Here is a 22,691-nt window from a genome sequence, read left to right as displayed (position 1 = left end):
ACACTCAACTACTTGAAGAAACCGGCTGGCTGGTCTGAACTAGGGTTGTGCCTGGAGGCATAACACAGTGGAAGCAAAAAGAAATGAGAAAATTGAGGGTACAAAGCAAGAAAGCAAATGAATTAACAGACAATGAGATCCAGAATGGATCATAAAGAAAATCAAGGAAAGGGCTAAAAAACAGAGAAAAGACTGATTCCACTAACTTTCATAGGGAACAGAGTAGTAAACTGAGGGAACTAGAAGGTGAAATTATGATCTTAGAAAATGGAATGTATTGCCAGGCATGGTGGCTTATGCCTGTAATCCTAGCACTTTTGGGAGGCTTGAAGCAGGTGGATCACCTGAGGTCAGAAATTCGAGATTAGCTTAGCCAATGTGGTGAGACGCTGTCTCTACTAAAAATACAAAAATTAGCTGGGCATGGTGGTGGGTGCCTGTAATCCCAGTTACTTGGGAGGGTGAGGCAGGAGAATCCCTTGAATCCAGAAGGCGGAGATTGCACTGAGACAAGATCATGCCACTGCACTCCAGCCTGGGAGACAAGAGCAAAACTGTCTCAAAACAAAAAAGGAGAGTATCAAAAGAAAGACATACTCTTCTTGATTATAATTTATAATTTCTTTCTTTTATTTTTTTTCTTTGAGACATAGTCTCACTCTGTTGCCCAGGTTGGAGGGCAGTGGTGCCATCTCAGGTCACTGCAACCTCTGCCTTCCAGGTTCAACCGATTCTTGTGTCTCAGTCTCCCAATAAGATGGGATTACAGGCACCTGGCTAATTTTTTTTATTTTTAGTAGAGATGGGGTTTCACTATATTGGCCAGGCTGGTCTCAAACTCCTGGCCTCAAGTGATCACTGGCTCTGGCCTCCCAAAGTGATGTGATTACAGGTGTGAGCCACTACGCCAGGCCCATAATTTATATTATGATTTTTGAGTTATACAGTATGAAATTTTGATTAAAACCAAGTTTTTGTAGTCACCATTTAAAGCCAATTTTGTAAAAATATTAAAACTGACACTTACCACACATTGCCACAGACTTTGCCTCTTCAATAGATTGATGTTTGTCAGTTAAACGAGCTTTGGTTACTTTGTGTTCATTTACCTCTTGTTCTAACCGTTGTTGTAACGATTTAAGTTTGTAGTTTAAATCTATCTCTAAATTATTCTTTTCCTGTAAAATGGGAGGAGTCATGTAATAAACTATGCAGAAGGCATGTTAGTAAATCTTACATTTAATGTTCTTGAAGAGGTAAGATGTCTTATTTTAAAAATCGCAATAAACACATAATAACTAAAAGCAAAAGATCACCTTTTATTTAACCCCTCCCTTCCCATTTGAATCTAACCATGGAGGATAGCAGAACAAGGCTGTGCTGGTGGTTATTTTCAGGACAATTCATTGCTACGATAAGAAATGAATAAGACAATTTTTCAGCTTATTTTAAAATTTTTGATATCTTTTTTTTAAAAGATATGAGGTCTCACTCTGTCACCCAGGCCAGAGTGCAGTGGCACCTTCTTAGCTCACTGAAGCCTTGAACTCCTGGGCTCAAGCTATCCTCCAGCCTCAGCCTCCAGAGTAGCTAGTATTACAGGCATGTGCCACCACACCTGGCTAATTTTTAAACTTTTTTTTTGTAGAGATAGGGTCTCGCTCCATTGCCCAGGCTATTCTCAAACTCCTGGGCTCAAGCAATCCTCCTCTGTCAGCCTCCCAAAATGTTGGGTCCACAGAAAGGAGCCATCTTGCCTGGCCTGCTACCACTTTAAAAAAATATATTAAATGATCTTTCTTTACATTTGCATCTATATCCACATTTACTTTGCTTTCACAAAAAAAACAAACAACAACAACAACAACAAACACAAAGCATCCTGTGGCAAGTCATTGACAAAGAAAGGAAAAATGAGTCAAACATATTCCATTTCTGCTTGGGTATCCTTTTCTCCTCTTCCTTCTTTTATCCTATGTCCACATTTACACCAGTTTGGCCATCAAAAACTATTCTAATTATGACAAAACATGTCCAAAGGGCAAGAGAAGTACTGGCTTTTCTGATAATTTACCTGAGGTTCTACTGAACCTCCAACATATCAAAGAGGCTTTGAAAAACTGAGAGCTGTATCTCTATATCACCTATTTAACTCTTACTTAACAAGGTAAGTAAAAGACAATAACCAATGAAATTTTTATTGTTAAGAAAATTCTAAATGCAAAGGCCAATCACTTTATGCTCTTTTCTATTTTGTTAATTGTAACAAAACAGAACAAGCACTCATCGTCTACCATGTACTGATCTGTTGTTTTCCTTCTTCATAAGGCCTCACAGCACATTCATCTTACTCATGTACAAAGAAAATAGGGAAACATCCTTTATAAAAAGGTATTTCCAAACCAAAGGAATCTGTGATGATCTGTTAATGAACATGAAACATCTAATGCTTTCTAGGGTAAAACCAAACAAAAATAACAATTAACAAAACCCAAAATAAGACATACATCCCCACATACCAACCAATCAAACATAAAAACTTTTAGAAATGTTAACTATATAAACATTAACTTTAAGAATAAATGCTATTTTATAAAACCACCTTGTAGTCAATGATAATCAGTAATTACTCTATCATAATTGGTATATGTTAAATCATTTACCTTTTCTGAGTGATTAAGCATGTCTTGAGCTTCTTTTCTTTCTCCTTCCACTTTTTCAAGATTATGTTTGAGATGCTTGACCTCCTCTTGTAAAGATGTAATTCGAGCTATCAAATGAGAAAAAAGTTCAAATCTGTAGTCGTTGAAAGAAGACTTTTTGTTCAGTGTGACAATTTAGTTTTTTAAAAATGTGTTTTTCGTCTTTTCTTTTTTTTTTTTTTACTATATTCAGTTTCCTAATCAGATAAAATTTATTAAGTGCTTTCTTGGTGGTATGCACAATAAACACAAGATACAGAATAAAAATGTTAACGCTAATTGGATATAATGTAGTACATATTCCTTATTTAAAAGTAGCCAAAGAGACAAAGCCTCAGCTTGAGCTAGAAATCAAATCCAAGTCCTTATTTCTAACAACATTAAAGGTGAGAGCTTTTAGTTAATAAAGGCAAGTATTTATTAAGTGGCCCACATGTACCAGACACTCCTCAAAGTGTTTAATAAAACTACTTTTATGGAGCCAAATTCTATTTTCATGGAAAACTAAGTTTTTAAGGAATTCAAGTACTCTAACAAAGTTTAGTTTTAACTAACCTGATGTTCATGCCATGCAATGGCAGTAACTCATATATTTAGTAATTGTCTACTGATTAAAACATGCTTCCCCTTACAGATTTTTAAGGCATAAGTATTTAATAAACACACAAATTCAATACATGTAGAATCTAACTTAAGTGAATATATTTATATTGTCTAGCGTAAAATAAAAACTATATTTTCATATTTTGTGATTCAAAGTGTCCTAGGACAAGGAAAATGAAGTACCTGAAGGGCCAGTAAAAATTCCGTACTACTCAAAGTATAGTTTGACTGGCTATACTCATCCCACTCTCAAATGAACTCTTTTCACCTCCCATATTTCAGGGTTTCAAAAGTAGTTCTTTAATAAACATATATTAAATCTTTGGTACCTGATAATGCATATCTGCTAGATTAGTTCAAGAATCTAGAGAACAATAAATTTATTTACACACACATGATATTTTCATGTTGGAATATATTCATGTAGGAGAAAGAAACATTGCTGCTTTCTTTCAAATCACTGACCAAAATGTATACAGAGTATGTGTGTATTTGCATGAATAGAGATAAAGCAAATGTGCCAAGATGTTTAAATGTTGAAGTGCTACTTAGAAATTATAACTTAACAAAGTATGATATAATTATCTTTAAAATAGGCGAGGTGTAGTGGTTCACATCTGTAATCCCAGCACTTTGGGAGGTCGAGATGGGCAGATTGCCTGAGCTTGGGAGTCTGAGATCAGCCTAGGCAACATGGTGAAACCCTGTCTCAAACACAAAAATTAGCTGGGCATGGTGGCACAAGCCTGTAGTTCCAACTACTTGGGAGGCTGAGGTGTGAGGATCGCATGAACCCAGGAGTTCCAGGAGAAAATCTGTTTTAAACATTATTTTTAAAAATCTGTACAAAGATATTAATTCAAATTAAGCTTTGAATTTTTGAAGTAGCTTACTATAAACCAACTCCTAAGAAGATAATAAAGCTGTATGGGTTGAATCCATGCAAGATTCCTAACAACCACACGAAAGAGACAAATTAAGTATAGTTTATTTTCCTCATTTACTCTGTCTGAAAAGAACTACTGAAAATAAACTAGAACTTGCCTGTGTAATATGTGAAAGCAAAGAAGCTTTATATACAGAAAATATAAAAACATAGTGGGAGGGATAAGGGTAAAAACACCAGGTATCATAATCTAAACTGACTAAAACAATAAAATTTCTAAAAGCTAAAAGGAGATATCTTCATAATCTAGTCAAAGACTTTTTCGATAGGCCACACAAAAAATCACACTAGCAATAAAGAAAAAACTAGATATACTGGACTACATCAAATACAAGAAATTAAGTCCTCTTGCTTATCTAAAAGCAGCACTGAAGACAGAAAATGGTCCCACCATGCAGTAGGTTGACTATAGTTAACAATAAAATATTGCATATTTCAAAGCAGCTAGAAGAGATGATTTTGAATGTTCTCACCACAAAGAAATGACAAATGTTTGAGGAGATGGATATGCCAATTACCCTCATTTAATTACACGTTGTGTACACGTACAAAAACATCTCCTAAGTATGTACAATTATTATGTGTCAATTAAAAACAAAACAGGGGGAGGCAGAGCAAGGTGGCCAAATAGAAGCCTCCACCGATTGTTTCCCTGCAGGAACACCAAATTGAACAACCACTTGCACAAAAAAGTCCCTTCACAAGAACCAAAAATCAGCTTAGGTATCAACTTGGCCACAGTGGGGTACAGCACCAAGCAGGCTCTTGGGGTTCCCAATTCCAGGTCTTGGTTCTTGGATGGCATTTCTGGACCTGCTCTGGGCCAGAGGGTAGCCCACTGCCCTGAAGGGAGAGTCTCAAGCCTGGCGGCATCCACCACAAGCTGACTGAAGAGCCCTGAGGCCTTGAATCAATATCAGCAGTCACCAGGGAGCATTTGCTGAGGGTCTAGAGTAGTGGTGGCCACGGGGAGGGACTCTTCTGCTTGTGGAATGGGGAGGGAAGAATGCGAAGGACTTTGACTTGTGGCTTAGGTACCAACTAAGCTACAGTAGAACAGAGTACCAGGTAGATTCCTAAGATTTCCAACTCAGGCCCTGGTTCCCACATGGCATCTATGGATCCACCTGAGACAAGGGGGAGCTCACCACCCTGAAGGGAGAGACACAAGCCTGGCTGGCTTCATCACCTGCTGATTATAGAGTTATAGAGCCCTAGGACCTTGAGTGAACATAGGCAGTAGCCAAGTAGTAGTTACTGCAGGTATTGGTGAGACCCAGTGCTGTGCTGGCTTCAGGTCTGACCCAGTGCAGTTCCAGTGGTGGTGACCACAAGGGTGATTGTATAACCCCTTCCCCACCTCTCCCTGGTAGCTCAGCACAGAGAGATTCCATTTGTTTGGAAAAAACAGAAGAGAACAAGAGTCTCTGCATGATAATACAGATAATTCTTCCAGATCTTACCCACGATCACCAACGTGGTACCTCTAAGAGTCTGCAAGAATCATAGTATTACTGGGCTTAGGGTGCCTCCTAATGCAGATATGGCTACAGTGACCAAAAACTTAGATCACAACACCCAAGTCCCTTCGAATACCTGGAAAGACTTCCCAAGAAGGGCAGGTACAAATAACCCCAGACTGCAAAGACTACAATAAATACCTCTCTTCAATACCCAGACACGGACAAACATCCACAAGCATCATGACCATTCGGGAAAACATAACCTCACCAAAGGAACTAAATAAGGTGCCAGGGACCAATCCTGGAGAGACAGAGATACATGACCTTTCAGACGGAGAATTTAAAATAGCTAGTTTGAGGAAAATCAGAGAAATTCAAGATAAAAAAAAAGAAGAGATTCAGCATCCAATCTTAACAAAGAAAATGAAACAAGTACAAAGAATCAAGCAGAAATTCTGGAGTTGAAAAAATGCAACTGACATACTGAAGAATGCATCAGGGTCTCTTTTCAGCAGAAATGTTTAAGCAGAAGAAAGTATCAGTGAGCTTGAAGGCAGGCTATTTGGAAATACAGTCAGAGGAAACAAAAGAGAATGAAAAAGAATAGAGCATGCATATAAGATCTAGAAAATAGCCTCAAAAGAGAGTTATTAGCCTTAAAGAGGAGGGAGAAAGAGAGATAGGGGTAGAAAGCCTACTCAAAGAATAATAATACAGAACTTCCCAAACCTAGAGAAACATATCAATATTCAAGCACAAGAAGGTTTAAGGCTTCAGGTCTGATGCAGCACAGTTCCAAGGATGGTGGCCACAGGGTAATAAGCACACTGAAAAAACACTACTGTAACACTATAATTGCAATGTATTAACTATTCGTATTTTGAGTAGAGAGACTAAAAGAACTGATTGAAAATAACAACTACAACACTTTCCAAGACACAATAATATATAAATAGAAGCAACGAAAAGTTAAAAAGCAGGGGACTAGGTTAAAGTGTAGAGCTTGTATTCATTTTCTCTTTGCTTGCTAGTTTGTTAATACAATCACTGTTAAGTCATCATCAGTTTAAAAGAATGGGTTAGAGGATATTATTTGCAAGCCTCATGGTAACCTCAAATCAAAAGACATACAACAGGTAGATACCAAAAAAAAAGCAAGAAATTAAAAACTATCATCAGAGAAAATCATCTTCATTAAAAGAAAACAGGAAGGAAAGAAAGAAAGAAGAGAAGACCACAAAACAATCATAAAACAAATAACAAAATGGCAAGAGTATGTCCCTAGATGAACTAAACTGCCTAATGGAAAGATAAGGAATGGCTGAATGGACCAAAAAGCAAAGAAAAAAAACAGGACCCAATGATCTGTTGCCTACAAGAAACACACTTTACATATAAAGATACACACAGACATACACAGAGAAAACAAAGGCATGGAAACAGATATTCCACGCCAATTAAAAAAAAAAGAAGCAGCAGCACAGTAGTACTTATACTTGTATCAGACAAAATAGATTTCAAGATAAAAACTATAAAAAGGCACAGAGAAGGTCATAATGTGACAATAAAGGGGTCAGTTCAGCAAGAAAATATAAAAATGGTAAATACAGATGCACCAAACATTGGAGTACCCAGACATATAAAGCAGATATTGTTAGAGCTAAAGATAGGATGGAACCCAGTACTGAGACTTCAACACCTCACTTTCAGCATTGGACAGATCATCTGGATAGAAAATCAACAAAGGAAACATCAGATTTAATCTGCACTATAGACCAAATGGACCTAATAAACATTTATGGAACATCTCATCCAACAGCTGCAGAATATACATTCTTCTCCTGAGCATGAGGATCATTTTCAAAAACAGACCATATGTTAGACCACAAAGTAAGTCTTGAAAAATTAAAAAAAAGTAAAAGTACATCATATCTCTATCTTCTCTGACCATAATGAAACAAAACTAGAAATCAATAATAAGTGGAATTTTTGAAATGATATTAATACCTGGAAATTAAAAAATATGCTCCTAAGTGATCAGTGGATTGAAGAAGAAATTAAAAAGAAAATCAAAATATTTCCTGAAACAAATGATAATGAAAACAAAACATACAAAAGCCTATGGGATACAGTGAAAGCAGTACTAACAGGAAAGCTTATAGCTCTCAGGATCTACATCAAAAAGGTAGAAAAACTTTCAATAAACAATGATACATCTTAAACAACTAGAAAAGCCAGAGCAAACCAAAACCAAAATTAGTCGAATAAAACAAATAATCAAATTAGACACATGCAACCTACCAAGATTGAACCATGAAGAAATCCAAAACCTAAACAGACGAATAACATCTAATGAAATCTAAGCTGTAATAAAAAGTCTTCCAGCAAATAAAAGCCCAGGACTGAATGACTTCACTGCTAAATTTTAAACAAACATTGTTTTTTGTTTGTTTATTTGTTGTTTTTTGTTTTGAGAGAGTTTTGCTCTGTTGCCCAGGCTGGAGTGCAGTGGTGCAATCTCGGTTCACTGCCACCTCCGCCTCTGGGGTTTAAGCGATTCTCCTGCCTCAGCCTCCTGAGTAGCTGGGATCACAGGCGTGTACCACCATCCCCAGCTATTTTTTGTATTTTTGGTAAAGATGGGGTTTCACCATATTGGCCAGGCCAGGCTGGTCTCGAACTCCTCACCTCAAGTGATCTGCCTGCCTCGGCCTCCCAAAGTGCTGGGATTACAAACGTGAGCCACAGCATCTGGCTCTTACCAAACATTTAAAGAACAAGTAACAATCTTACTCAAACTATTCCAAAGAATAGAGAAGGAGAGAATGTTTCCAAACTCATTCTACAAGGCCAGTATTACCTTGATACCTAAACCAGATGAAGACACATTTTAAAAAGACAAAATGAAATGTTTTGGAACTACATAGTGGAGGTATTTGTACAACATTTTCAAGGTAGTAAATGCTGTTGAATTGTATATTTTTAAATGGTTAACTTTTTGTTACAAGAATTTCACCTTAATAAAAAATATAGTCAGCAAAAGCTGTTAGAAATACAAGGGGGCAGGGGGTTATGAGAAAAACCCACAATGATAGTGAAAACTTTGAAAACATGTTTTAAAATTTGACAGAAGAGACAAAGAATGTGATCTTAGAAAACTGATCAACTGTTCACCCAAAAAGATGCCACATACAAAAACTGACAACTTTCAAATGCTATGTAACAGTGAAATGCAAAAATCCTTTATAAACTAAGCCAGAAAAAAATTGTTAAGAGTAGAAATCTTTTAATAGTTTCTGATCACAATAAATAAGAAATTAGTAATATAAAAAATTGTTTCCTACCTCTTTCCATTAAAATGGCCTACAAACACTGACCAGCCCAACAGTAGTGAGTACCCATAGAATTTGGGTTATAGACCTGGAATGTTATATGCTACAAAAGGAAGCAGAGTTCCTAGGCAAATGGGTGATTCCAGGTTTGGGACAAAAAATAATCCTGGAAAATCTATGCATACCAAAAAGCAAGGATGCTATCCAAGACTACTAGGGTAGCATCTAAACTTAAAGAATTCCCACTAAGCTTCGAGAGAGCATCATTAAGAATAATGCAAAGGGCTAACATATATTAAATATATTAAAATTTATGAGTTCATAAATATATTTTAAAAATTCACGAATCATCTTTGCAGGATGTCTGGGAAATAACTCACTGTTCTGAAAACTGACAAAGAGTCAAGTATTTAACCTTTCTTTTATAAGCTGTACCTCAAAGTAACTACTATATAATTGATGAGGAAATGTTTATCTCTAGAGTAGAATTCCAATTAACAAACGAAGGAGGAAGGATAAAAATAGATGATTACCAATGCAAACTCCTAAAGAAACAAAGGACTTAGGCAATGATCATCAATGGCTACTAACACCACAAAAAGATACAGCTAGACTTCATGGTTTTTTGTTTGGTTTTTTTTGTTTGTTTATTTGTTTGCTGTTGTTTTTGAGACGGGGTCTTACTTTGTTGCCCAGGCTGAAGTACAGTGGCACAATTTTGGCTCACTGCAACCTCCGTCTCCTGGGCTCAAGCAATCCTCCATCTAAGTCTCCTAAGTAGCTAGGACTACAGGTGTGTGCCACCATGCCTGGCCAATTTTTGTATTTTTCATAGAGATGGGGTTTCATCACGTTGTTCAGGCTGGTCTCCAACTCCTGGGCTCAAGAGATCCACCCACCTCAGCCTCCCAAAATTTTGGTTTTACAGGTGTTAGCCAACATACCCAGCCCAGATTTTATGTTTATGTGCCTCCTGGTACTCAAATACTACTACTTACAAGTATTCTTGCCAAAGTCCTACCTGAAGTAGATTACCATCTCTAGATCTAATGTCTAGTTTAAAGTACTACAGGAGACAGAGTAACATGCTAAATAATATCAGCAGATGAAATCAGTAAAATTCAGAATGGGAGTCACTCATAGGATAAAAGAAAACCTGGTTTGTTCAACCACAAATAACAGCAAAAAAAGATTACAAAGAACACAAAAGGGAGGAGGAAATGCAGATTAAAATGAACAAGGGAAATATTAATGAAATGCAACGTGCAAATTTTGGATCCTAATTCAAACAAAATAAATGCATTAATAAAACCAAATTATGAGACTACTAGAGAAATTTAAGCACTGATTAGATGTTTTATAATATTAAATAACTGTCACCTATTTTCTAGCTTTGATAGTGGCATTGTAGCTATGTTTGTCTTTTTCAAAAAGAGTCCCTATCTTTGACATAACAAAATATTTACAAATTAGGATGTATTAACAAAAGGAAAATGTGGTGCCTGATAAGTGCTTCAAAATAATGCAGTGTCAGAGGACTGGGAAGGGGAAGTAGAGGATAAAATGAAACAGGACTGGCTACCAAATCAAGATTTTTGAAGCTAAAAGATGAGTACACAAGAGGTTGCTATAGTACAGGTTAGGCATCCTTAATGGAAAAATCCAAAAATCCCCAATGCTCCTAATTTTGAAACTTTTTGAGCACTGACATGATATTCAAGGATTTCAGACTTGGGATACTCAACTGGTAAGTATATACAATACAAATACTCTCAAATCACCCAAAATCCAGTATCTGAAGCACTTCTGGTTCTAAGTAATTTTTTTTTAAGAAAAGGATTTTTTAAAATGGTTAATTTTAAAAAGTTGTTTTTTGACTTTCAATCTGAAGAATCACAGATAAACTTACTAGATGAAAGCTTATACATTCAGTTAAAAATTTCAATCCTCCATAACATTTTGATCACTTTCATTAAGACTCTGTAGTCTGAACTTTTGGAAAACTTTCCCTGCAATCAGTTGCAGCCTTATTATTTCACTAGTCCAGGTACTGGCAAATGTCAGGCCTGCGGTCTGTTTCTGTACAGGCCTGAAGTTAGAATGGTTTTTATACTTTAAAGAGTTATAAAAAGTAAAAAATAAAAAAAGACTATGCAACAGACATCATACATGAAGGACATTCCATTAATGAATAACAAGCAAGGCTCTGCTAGAAGCCCACCATCCCAAACTAAATTTATTTGAGAGACCAGAAAGTTCTTAAAGACCAGAAAAGATTAATATAAATCTTGTGATTTTTTTTTTTATTTTTTATTTTATTTATTCAGAGTTTTGCTTTGTTGCCCAGGCAGGAGTGCAGTGGCACAAACTCAGCTGACTGCAACCTCTGCCTCCCAGGTTCAAGCAATTCTCCTGCCTCAGCCTCCTGAGTAGCTAGGACTACAGGTGCATGCCACCATGCCCAGCTAATTCTTCATATTTTTAGTAGAGACAGGGTTTCACCATGTTAGCCAGGATGGTCTCAATCTCCTGACCTTGTGATCCACCCACCGTGGCCTCCCAAAGTGCTAGGATTACAGGTGTAAGCCACCACACCCAGCCAACTTTGTGATTTTGTTTTTAAAAAACCAGAATGCACTTTTACATGTATGTTGAAACTCACATAAGTTATGTATATTATTTTAGTGTATGTGAGCTTTGATTCACATTTAAATTCCAAACTAAACAAAGGAAACATTAAGAAGGATAAACTAACAATAAATCATGCTACGAATTTTACTTAACTTTCAACTGATATCTAAAAAACAGATCCAGTAAAAAACCACTGTTGATAAGTAGATGGGCCCTGCCTCTGAAGCAAGGAGCTCAAAGCTTAGTCACACACAGATCACAAACTTACAAGAATTTTGGAACTGGAAGGATCTATAGAGGCAACCTATTCTTATCTCCCTAAAGATAAAGAGAGTAGATGAAAAGACTTTCACATGGTTAATAAGCTGTATAAAAAGGCCAAGGCAAACAATTCTGAGACTTTCCTACTACATATAAAATGGTTACTTTCTTAGTTATACTCAGATCTATTTTAAGTCTGGTCCCTGAGAAATAACATTGCACAACACTCCTCAGTTAAGAACCAACAGGAGATCCTATTTTCTGTTTCCTTAGTCACAAAAGCTGACCCTGACCTCTCTCCACTGAATTATAGCTAATCATCAAGCCCCAAGAGACCTGAAACTATGTTCCCATCTCTAACTAAGGTTAAAATGAACTCCTCCCTCCAATTTTTTCTTGAGAGATCTGGCAACTTCCATGCATATCTGTTTTGATTAGGTAGTATAGATGGTACTGCTAACAGGAATAGAAAATAGAAAAATATGTGAGTGGGTAAAGCCAGGAATCTTTTTGAAAACAAACTGAATTTTATTACTATTTTAAAATTGTTCATTTATCCACTGTTAGTTATACTCAATCTTCGGCCTCTTAGATTCACAAAGACTGTTAATATCTCCAGCTCAAACCTTCCCAAGTATCTAACTTTTAATGTATAATGGGATTCTACTTCTGCAATTGAGTTTCTATTACTACCAACAATACATGAGGAATTCCGAGGTTTTAACAGTGATAATTCTCTTTGCTTGGATTAGTCTCACTTTGAGTAAAACCTTTATGAATTAGGCACGTTTTTAAATGAAGTTTTTGGTTAATTTATCTGCAAAACTGAAAAATATCCACATTATCTACCCCAAAGGTGTGCCTATGAGGGTGAAGAAATTACAACATGGTACAAATGTAGGCATTATCCTAAAAAGAAAGAATGCTGGCATGGGGTGGTGTCTCCACACCCATAATCCCAACACTTTGGGAGGATAAGGTGGGCAGATCGCTTGGGCCCAGGAGTTTGGGACCAGCCTGGGCAAAATGGTGAAACCTCGTCTCTACAAAAATTAGCTGGGCATGGTGGCATGAACCTGTAGTCCCAGGAGGCTGAGGTAGGAGAATTGCCTGACTTCGGGAGTTCAAGGCTGCAGTGTGCTGTGATCATGCCGCTGCACTCCAACCTGCGCAACAGAGCAAATCCCTATCTCAAAAAAACATAAAAAAATAAAAAAGAATGCAATCATTTCTGGTTTCACCAAAGTTATTCTTTATGAGGGTAATATGATCGTAAATATATTAACTTAGACTTACAAATGAAGAAGATGGTAAATTTTATTTACATATTTTTTAACAATTAAAATAAAAATTATAAAATATTTCTTCCATCGATAGATGAGTGAATGAACAAAATGTGGTATACACATACCATGGATTACTGAGCCTTAAAAAGAAAGGAAAATCTGACACATACAACATGGATAAAAACCTTGAAGACATTGTGCTAAGTGAAAAAAGCCAGACGCAGAAGGACAAACACTGTATGATTCTACTTATATGAGGATGGTTACATATATTGTGAACTGTATTTAATCCCACTGAACTGTATACATAAAAATGGTTAAAATGTTATAATAAATTTCATAGTATGCATATTTTACCTTGTATATATATAAGCAAAAGTATTACCTTGAAGGTCTCCAATCATCTCAGAATCATGACCCCTGTCTCTTCGTTCAGCTTCTAATATAGCTTGCAGCTGGTAATAATCTTTGTCTGTTTGTGATTTAGAATTCTCTAAAATTCGGTTTCTCTCTTGCAACTCTCTGTTCAGGGACTCTAGCTGACTAATTGACTTGCTCATCTCTGTGTGGCTCTTCCTCAATCTTACAGCTGTGTCCGATTCTGTCCTAAGTAAGTCATTGGCTTCTTCTAGCTATTTAAAAAAGAAAGCAAGAAAATAGGTTTCTGACCAAAGTACAATAAAATTTAATTAACCATAATTTTCTTTAAAAAGGAATCTCATTTGAAACACTTACCTGCTTTTGTAACTGTGACAGCTTTTCATTAGCAAGCTGTGAATTCTGACTGACTTTCTTTAGGTCTTCCAACTGATCCTTTAATGTAGAAACTAGAAAATGAAAGAATAATACATAGAAATTACAAAATTTTCATAGGGGAAACACAGAAGTGCCTTTTTAAAAAATGACATTTAGGCTTAGACTATAACAGTCAGCTACATTAGGTCCACTCCCAAAGCCAAATTCCAATTTGGAAGTTCTTGCATTTTAAATTCATCAAAAAGTAGAATTCATCGTTTTATAATACAGAGTGCAAAAACAGATTTCTTCTCTACTGTTGTAAATCTCAAACTTTTTAAATTCCCTTTATAAGATCACTCTGTTAGTGTAATGTTATAAAGCTGGTTTTAACGTTATTTTTTAATAGTTCAATTGCTTGATAGTTCAATATCTTAATAATGGTACAAAATTTAAAGGGTACCAAATGTAGACAGTATAGAATAAGTCTTCCTTTCTCAATTGAATTTCCTGCTCCCTCTGAGTCTCTCTTTTAACTGGCTCTCCTCCCCAATGTATATTTAATTTAAGCACATATAGATAAGTACTCTTGTTTTAAACACAAGCAATCTGTACTTTGTTTTTGTCACTTAAAGATATATCTTAGAGATTGTTTTATAACAGCATTTGAGGAGATGCTTTATTCTTTTTTATAAGCCACATAGTATTATAGTATTCTACCACATAGATGTATTAAAATTACAGCACTGATTACCTTTATGTTGCATATATGTATTATATTATGTTTCATATATAGCATTTTTTTTTTGCCATTTTAAACAATACTACAATGAATTGCCTTATGTATACATCAGTTTGCAGTATATGCGTATGTATGTAAATAACTTGTGGAAGTAAAATCACTGCATCAAAGGGTGTAGACAGGTATTTTAAATATATATGTAACACAGCCATTAAAACACATGTAATTCTAGCTTAGCAGTTCTCAGATGCAGCTGCTTGTTAGAGGTACCTAGGGGGCCTGTAAAAAATGATACTCAGGCCACACAGTTAAACCAATTAAATTAGAATTGCTGGGATTTAGGCATTAGTACTCTTTAAAGCCTCCCAAGAGATTCTAGTATGCACACCATGATGACCATCACTACTCTAGTTAAATGCTACTTACTATTTACTTTAATATATTATAAATTTAACTTCAGACCTGGGTTATTTAAGATTGTAGCTTCTTAGGATTGTAGCTTCATGTATGTAACATGGACACTAAATTTAAGACAACCCCATGACAGTGTTAGAAATTCTACCATTTTTCAAAAGTAATGACAAATTACCTTCATTTTCTACATTTCTTCTCTTCTCATTTTCCTGTTCAGCTTTTCTTTGGTACTCATTAATTCTATGCTGTAGCAACATTTTCTCCTTCTCAATCTGAGACACTGTAGATTCTAGATTTCTTCTTTGATTTCCCTGAAAGTATAATGATAAAAGTTACCACTGCAATTAATACTCTCATCATTCATTCAAGGGAGTACTATGTTCTTTAAAAAACAAGGAAAAAAAAAACATACAACACTTAAGATGAATGTTTTGTTTCAAAAGCATAGTGTTCCAAATACAACTTTCTAAGCAGCTTGCCTTTTAAGAAAACAGGGAAATCTCCTTATTTGAACTTGATAGGTAAAAATTTTCAGACTTCTGACTCCAAGAATTTAAAATACAACACTGTGAATCTTTTCAGACAGAAAGTCACTCTCTAAATTTAAGACAATCGCATTGTATTATATTATCAATATTTTGGTTTGTTAACAATCCCAAGTTTAAGGTATGGAATATGAAAGGATCCTCTGATAACTGATGAAAAGCTCAAACTGTAATAGATGGTACAGAATGTACAGTGAGTTCACCATTTCCTCTATGTCTCCCTTAATCCTATCTCTGTCAACAAGTTGCTTTATCTTTCTAAGATGTTTTAGGTATCTACCTACCAGTGTGTATTAAAAAGCAATCAAGGAAATTCTTAATTTAGAAACTACAGGAGAGAGGATTATAATATCATTTTTTTTTGTTTTTTGAGACAGATTCTCACTCTGCTGCCCAGGCTGGAGTGCAGTGGTACAATCTCGGCTCACTGCAACCTCTGCCTCCAAGAGATTCTCCCTCAGCTGGGACTACAGGCATGCACCACTGCACCCGGCTAATTTTTGTATTTTTGGTAGAGACAGGTTTTGCCATGTGGGCCAGGCTAGTGTTGAACTCTTGACCTCAGGTGATCCACCCATCACAGCCTCCCAGAGTGCTGGGATTACAGGCAGGAGCCACCATGCCCGGCCTAAAATACTCAACTTTTCACAACTTAAAAATGTATCTTCTGTTTCTGAGTTACCACTACCAGTCTTGTTTTTGATGCTTCACTTTTTAAGACTCCATATTAGAAAACCTGTTTTATAGTGTTTCTGGGCTTTCTCATCTTTAAGCAAAAACTGGACATAAAACATTCAAGGTCTTTCTGATTATAAAAGTTTATCATTCTAACTTTTAATTTTTAGATAATTATACATTCAAAGAAAGTTGCAAAGACAGTACAGAGAGGTCCCAAGTGCCTTTCCACTCAGGTACCCCCAATATACATTATATATAACAATAGCACAATAACAAAATCAGGAAATTGTCACTGGTATAAAGTGGGTACAGTTCTGCCATTTTATCACATATGTAGGTTCATGTAAGCATCACCACAGTGAAGAAACAGAACTGGTCATCACAACAATCTCTTTCCAGTCACTAGTTGTAGCCACACCCATCCCCGTTCTCCCAACACCCATACTCCTGGCAATCAGTGGTTATCCATTTCTATAATTTTGTCTTTTTGAGAATGTTTTATAAATGGAACCATGCAATATATGACTTCTTCAGGTAGGTCTTTTTTTTTAAACTCAACATAAAGCCCTTAAAAATCCATCCATTAACATGTATTGTATGTATCTACAGTTTATTCTTTCTTATGGCTGAGTATTCCATGGTACAAATGTACTACAGTTTATTCAACCATTCACTTATTGTAGGGCATTTTGGTTGTTTTCAGTTTTTTGCTATTACAGACAGAGCTGTTACAAACATTAGGGTACAGGTTTTTGTGAGACTTTTCATTTTTCTGGAATAAATGCCCAAGAATACAATTGCTGGGTCACATAGTAGATACATGTTTAGTTTTTCAGGAACACAGCCAATTCGCTTTCCAGAATGTCTGTACCATTTTACAACCCCATCTGCATGTACAAGTGATCTGGTTTCTCCACATCCTTGTCAGTTATTGATATAATTTTAAAATTTACTTTTTCTTATGGTTATGGAGTAATATTTCATGGTAGTTTCAATTTGCATTTCCCAAATGACTAATGATGTGAACCTCTGTTCATGTTTGTCATTCATATTATCTAAAAAGTTCAAAAAGTATGAATTCACTTTCCTTGACACATAGTGCTATTGAAATTACCTATTTCACACTGTATGAGTTGTGCTAGTTTTTTTTTTTTTTTTTTTTTTTTTTTGAGACGGAGTTTCCCTCTTGTTGCCCAGGCTGGAGTGCAGTGGCGCGATATCGGCTCACGGCAACCTCCGCCTCCTGGGTTCAGGCAATTCTCCTGCCTCAGCCTCCCGAGTAGCCGGGGCTACAGGCACGCGCCACCATGCCCAGCTAATTTTTTGTATTTTTAGTAGAGACGGGGTTTCACCATGTTGACCAGGATGGTCTCGATTTCTTGACCTCGTGATCCACCTGCCTCGGCCTCCCAAAGTACTGGGATTACAGGCGTGAGCCACCGTGCCCAGCCCGCTAGTTTGTTTTTTGAGAAGTTAGTCCATTTCATTTAAATGTCTCGATTGTGTTTAAAACTGTTCATAGTATTTCCTTATAATCCTTTTGATACCTATACGGTCCATAGTGATATGCCCTATTTCATTCCTCATACTGGTAATTTGTGTCCTCTCTTTTTCCTTTATCAGTCTTGCTAGAGGTTTGTTAATTTTGTTGATCTTTTCACACAGCTTTTTGTCTCATTGATTTTCTCTATTGCTTTTCTGCTTTTAACTGCATTGATCTCTGCTCTTATCATTACTTGTCTTTCCTTTTGCTTGCTTTGGGTTTATTTTGCTCTTCTTTTTCTAGTTTCTAGAAGTAGGAGGTTAAATTATTGACTTCAGACTTTTCCTTTTTTCTAAGGTAAGCATTCAGTGCTATAAATTAACCTTGATCACTATGTTAACAGCATCTCACAAATTTTGATGATATATTTTCACTTCATTGTTTACGTATTTTTTAAAGATGAAGAGCCATAACAGCTTTATGAGACACAATTAACATTCCAATGTATTTTTTTCACTGAGACTTCTTCTTTGACCAATGGATTATTTAGAAGTTTGTTGTTTGCTTTCCATGTGTTTGCAAATTTTTCTGTTATTTATTCTCATCTGATTATATTTTGGTCAGGAAACTCTCTGTATGATTTCAATGCTTTCAAATGTGTTTGTTTTATAGCTTGGGATGTGGTCTACCTTGGTGTGTGTTCCTTAAGCACTTGAAAAGAAGGCATATTCTACTGTTAAATGTAGGGTTCTATAAATGTTGAACAAATTCTGGTGTCTGACAGTGTGGTTGAGTTCTCCCATGTTTGCCGATTCTTAGGGGTATTGAGGTCTCCAACAATTATGCATTGGTCTACTTCTTTCAGTTTTATTAACTTTTGCTTCACTGGTGAACAGTTAGGATCTTTCTTTCTTTTTGGTGGACTGACTCTTACCATTATGTAATATTCCTCTATGCTCAGGGTAATTTTCTTTGCTTTGAAGTCTACTTTATTTGGTATTAATATTGTCAATATTGTTGTTTTCTTTTTAACATTTGTATGTCATCACTTTCCATCTGATGTTCAACTTTCCTATGTTGTTATACTTGAAGAGTTTCTGATAGATAACATATAAATGGGGGATTTTTAAAAAATCTACTCCTACCACCTCTTTTGATTGCTATTCCATTTAATTTCCATTTAACGTCATTATTGGTAGTACTTTAGGGTTAAGTCTGCCATTTTCGTTTTTTTGTTTGATCTCTATTATTTCTACATTTTCTTTCCTGCCTTTATGTGGGTTACTAGAACATTATTTTAGCAATCCTTTGGATTTACTTATGGTGTTTTTGAATGTATCTCCTTGTATGGCTTTTTCAGTGGCTGCCCTAGATATTACATTGTATATGCATAGCTTCATATATAGTGCACTCTGCTGATATTTGCATTTTTACCAGTTTAAGTATTAAAAACTTCTCTTTCTTTTTTTATCTTATTTATTTTTTAGACAGGGTCTCACTCTGTCACCCAAGCTGGAATGCAGTGGCATGCTCATGGCTCACTGCAGCCTCAACTTCCTGGGCTCAAGCAATCCTCCCACCTCTGCCTCCCTAGTAGCTGGGACTACAGCTGTGCACCACCATGCCTAATTACTGTATTTTTTTGTAGAGATGGGGTTACGCCTTGTTGCTCACGCTGGTCTTGAACTCCTGGGCTCAAGCAATCTGCCAGCCTTGGCCTCCCAAAGTGCTGGGATTAAAGACATGAGCCACCACATCCGATCTAAAAACTTTACCTTTCTTTATGACCCATTACTCTGTTTATGATTGTCTAAAGTATTTCTTCTCATACACAGAGAACCATATCAGACAGTATTATAATTTCTGCTTCAACTGTCTAATATAAAAAAAAATCAAGAGGAGAAAAAATGTATTTACCCATATTTTACTATTTCTTTATTCCTGATAATTCAAAATTCCTCCTTTTTCTTCTGGAGACAGAGTTGCTTTGTTGCCCAGGCTGGAGTGCAGTGGTGTGATCTTGACTCACTCCAACTTCACCTCCCAGGTTCAAGCAACTTTCTAGCCTCAGCCTCCGGAATAGCTAGAATTACAACCATGCGCTACCACACTTGGCTAACTTTTTATTTTTAGTAAAGGGGCTTTGCCATATTGGCCAGCCTGATCTCGAACTTCTGGTCTCAAGTGAGCCACCCACCTTGGCCTCCCAAAATGTTGGGATTACAGGTATGAGCCAATCTGTCTGGCCAAGATTCCTTCTTTTATCATTTCCTTTCTGTTTAGAGAATTTTCTTTAGCAATTCTTTTAGAGAAGGTGTGCTGGTGACACATTCTTTTAGTTTTACCTCATCAGAGAATGTCATTTTCTTTTCATCTGAGGATATTTTAATTGAACATAGAATTAATTCTGGGTTGATAAGTTTGTTTTTGTTTTTTCAGCACCAGAAAAAGTCATGCCACTTCCTCCTGGCCTCCATGGTTTCTGATAAGAAATCAGCTGTTACTTGCACTGTTCTTTCCTTTCTAGTAAAGCGTGTCCTGTATTTACGACCTCCTTTTTGTAATTAATTTTCATAAGTCTGAATATTGCGTTTTGGTGTGGCTATCTTTGGGTTTACGCTTTTTGCAGTGTGCTAAGCTTCTTGGAGATTTACACTCTGACTATTGTGTCTTGGTGTGGGTATCTTTGGGTTTACACTTTTTGTGCCTGCTAAGCTTCTTGTAGGTTTATGTCTTTTGTTTGTCAGTTCGGGTCTTTTGCCGAATTTGCTGAATTTTCTGTCATCATTTCTTCCCACCCCTTTCTCCTCTCCTTTAGTAATTCAAGTGAAACAAATGCTACAACTGTATTGTTATAGTTCTACAGGTCCTGGAGGCTCTGTCACTTTTTTTTCTGACCATTTTCTCTGTTGTTCACACTGGATAATTTCTATTGTTCTCTGCTGAAGGTCTCTGATTCGTTCCTCTGCAGTGTTCCCTCTGCTGCTGACATCATCTATTGAGATTTTTATTTCAGTTATTATAATTTTTGGTTAGCTCTATTTTATAGTATCTATGTCTTTCCGAGACTTTCTATTTTTTTGCTTGTTTGTACGTTTATAGTTGCTCACGGAAACATATTTATGATGATGATTCCTTTAAATTCTTATCACATAATTTTAATATCTGTCATCTCAGTGTTGGTATTAGTTGTTGTTTCTTATTCCAGTTAAAATTTTCCTAGTTTTGATATGATGAGTAGTTTTCTATTAAAACCTAGGCATTATCTTACAACACTCTGGATCTTATTTAAAATCTGTTTTAAAAGACCTCCTCTGACATTGTTCTAGTAGAACTAAGGGGGTGCTGCCTCTTTTCTGTCAGGTGGAACTTGTAGAAGTCGAGGTTTTCCACTCAGCCTCTACTGACACCTCAGTGGGGAGGGGAGCAAATCCTCATCATTGCTGGGTAGAAAAACAGGAGTTCTAGCACTCTACCAGGCCTCCATTGAGTGCACCATGGCTGCTCCTTATGTGGCCCCACTGACACTGCATTGTGGAGGGGAGCTTGTTATTTTCTGTGGTGAAAGTTCTGACTCCCTATCATGCCTCCTTTGATACCAACCCAGGAGGCAGTGGCAGGGGCACTCCATTATGGTCAGCTGGAAGTATAAGAGTAGATCCCCCAAATGGTCTCTGCTATACTGTCTGGGGAGAGAGGGAAGCTTTGTTACTGCTTACAGGGGATGAAAATTCCTTTGCTGGGCCTTCTCTGACACTATTCGAATTGGAAGTTGGGGTGTGCTATGCTATAGTATAGTGGAGATGAAAATCTAGACTTCCCACTCAGTCTTTGCTGTTAAGAGTGAGGCTACCTTTTTTCTGTGGTGTTTGGCTGAAAATGGCAGTGACTGTGTAAGTTTTCTGACTTGCTAGTCTGCTCCTTTCTTGGTCTTTAGGCTAAGAAAATTAGCATTTTTTGGAGCTCTGTCTGTAACTGTTGATATTTCAAGGTTACTGGCTTCTCTGGCACCCTGTCTAGGATACATGCAGCAAAACAAACAAACAAACAAAGAAACAAACAAAAAAACCTTAAGATTCATTCATGTGTTGTTTCTCAGAATGCAAGTAACCCAGGCTGGTTTGTCTTCTTTCCACCTTTCAAAATCTTTTTGTTTGTTTTATGTTAAATGTCTACGGTTTTTAGCTGTACTTACTGGGAGGAATAGGAAAAAGGTACTTTTACTCCATCTTTCTAGAAGTGGGACTATTTTAATTTCATATCTCAAATTTTCCTATTTCTAATTTGGAAAAATGAGTAACTTAAATCTAGCACAGTTAAATTTTATCTGTGTTTCAGAAGTTAAATATAAGTGGAAGATATGCAAAAAATGATTCCTTAAACATCCAGAGTCAAATATAAAACTGTTAAGGCTAAGTACAAAGGCAAGTCTTAAAACAAATGCTATCTCAATCTTCACAGATGATTACGGATATCCAAAGCTACACATGAAAGAAAGCAAGCCACTGACAGATACCATTCTATAAGGGAAGAAAAAATTAACACAGCATAAAAACTATCAAAGATTAAATCTAAAAAGAACAAAGTAAGTAATAGATTAGGGGAAGACTATAGAGAGTGTATTTCTTTTAATGGGACTCATAGACACAGTAGAAAGACACTTAGAAGTTGACTAAGAGGAATGGAAATGTATTACATATTTGCAAACAAACATGAATTATGAATGCTTATGTTTTCCTGATAATAAAAAAATTTTGGTAGGTAACCATGGAAAAGATGAACGTTCTACAATCAATATATTTTCCATTTGACTACATGAGATTATGTCAGTGTCAATCCTTTTAAAATATTTTAAACTGTAATTTTCTCC

General features: G+C 36.2%; 1 protein-coding gene across 3 annotated transcripts in view; it reads right to left on the bottom strand.

The window, feature by feature from the left end:
* The window catches only part of ROCK1 (Rho associated coiled-coil containing protein kinase 1), a 163,869-nt gene that overhangs the window by 40,386 nt on the left and 100,792 nt on the right, over nt 1–22,691 (bottom strand). For all 3 annotated transcript variants that reach the window (XM_032293240.1, XM_032293241.1, XM_032293242.1), the window contains 5 exons: nt 15,291–15,426; nt 13,960–14,051; nt 13,610–13,856; nt 2,664–2,770; nt 1,028–1,178 (listed from right to left, as the gene is read on the bottom strand). In XM_032293240.1, coding sequence (XP_032149131.1) covers nt 1,028–1,178; nt 2,664–2,770; nt 13,610–13,856; nt 13,960–14,051; nt 15,291–15,426 — 733 coding nt within the window. The remainder of the gene's footprint in view (nt 1–1,027; nt 1,179–2,663; nt 2,771–13,609; nt 13,857–13,959; nt 14,052–15,290; nt 15,427–22,691) is intronic.

Source organism: Sapajus apella, unplaced genomic scaffold (genome assembly GCF_009761245.1).
Source record: "Sapajus apella isolate SASKATOON/1434 unplaced genomic scaffold, GSC_monkey_1.0 scaffold29, whole genome shotgun sequence".
NCBI classification, from domain to species: Eukaryota; Metazoa; Chordata; class Mammalia; order Primates; family Cebidae; genus Sapajus; species Sapajus apella.
This window is presented reverse-complemented; position numbering and strand designations above follow the sequence as displayed.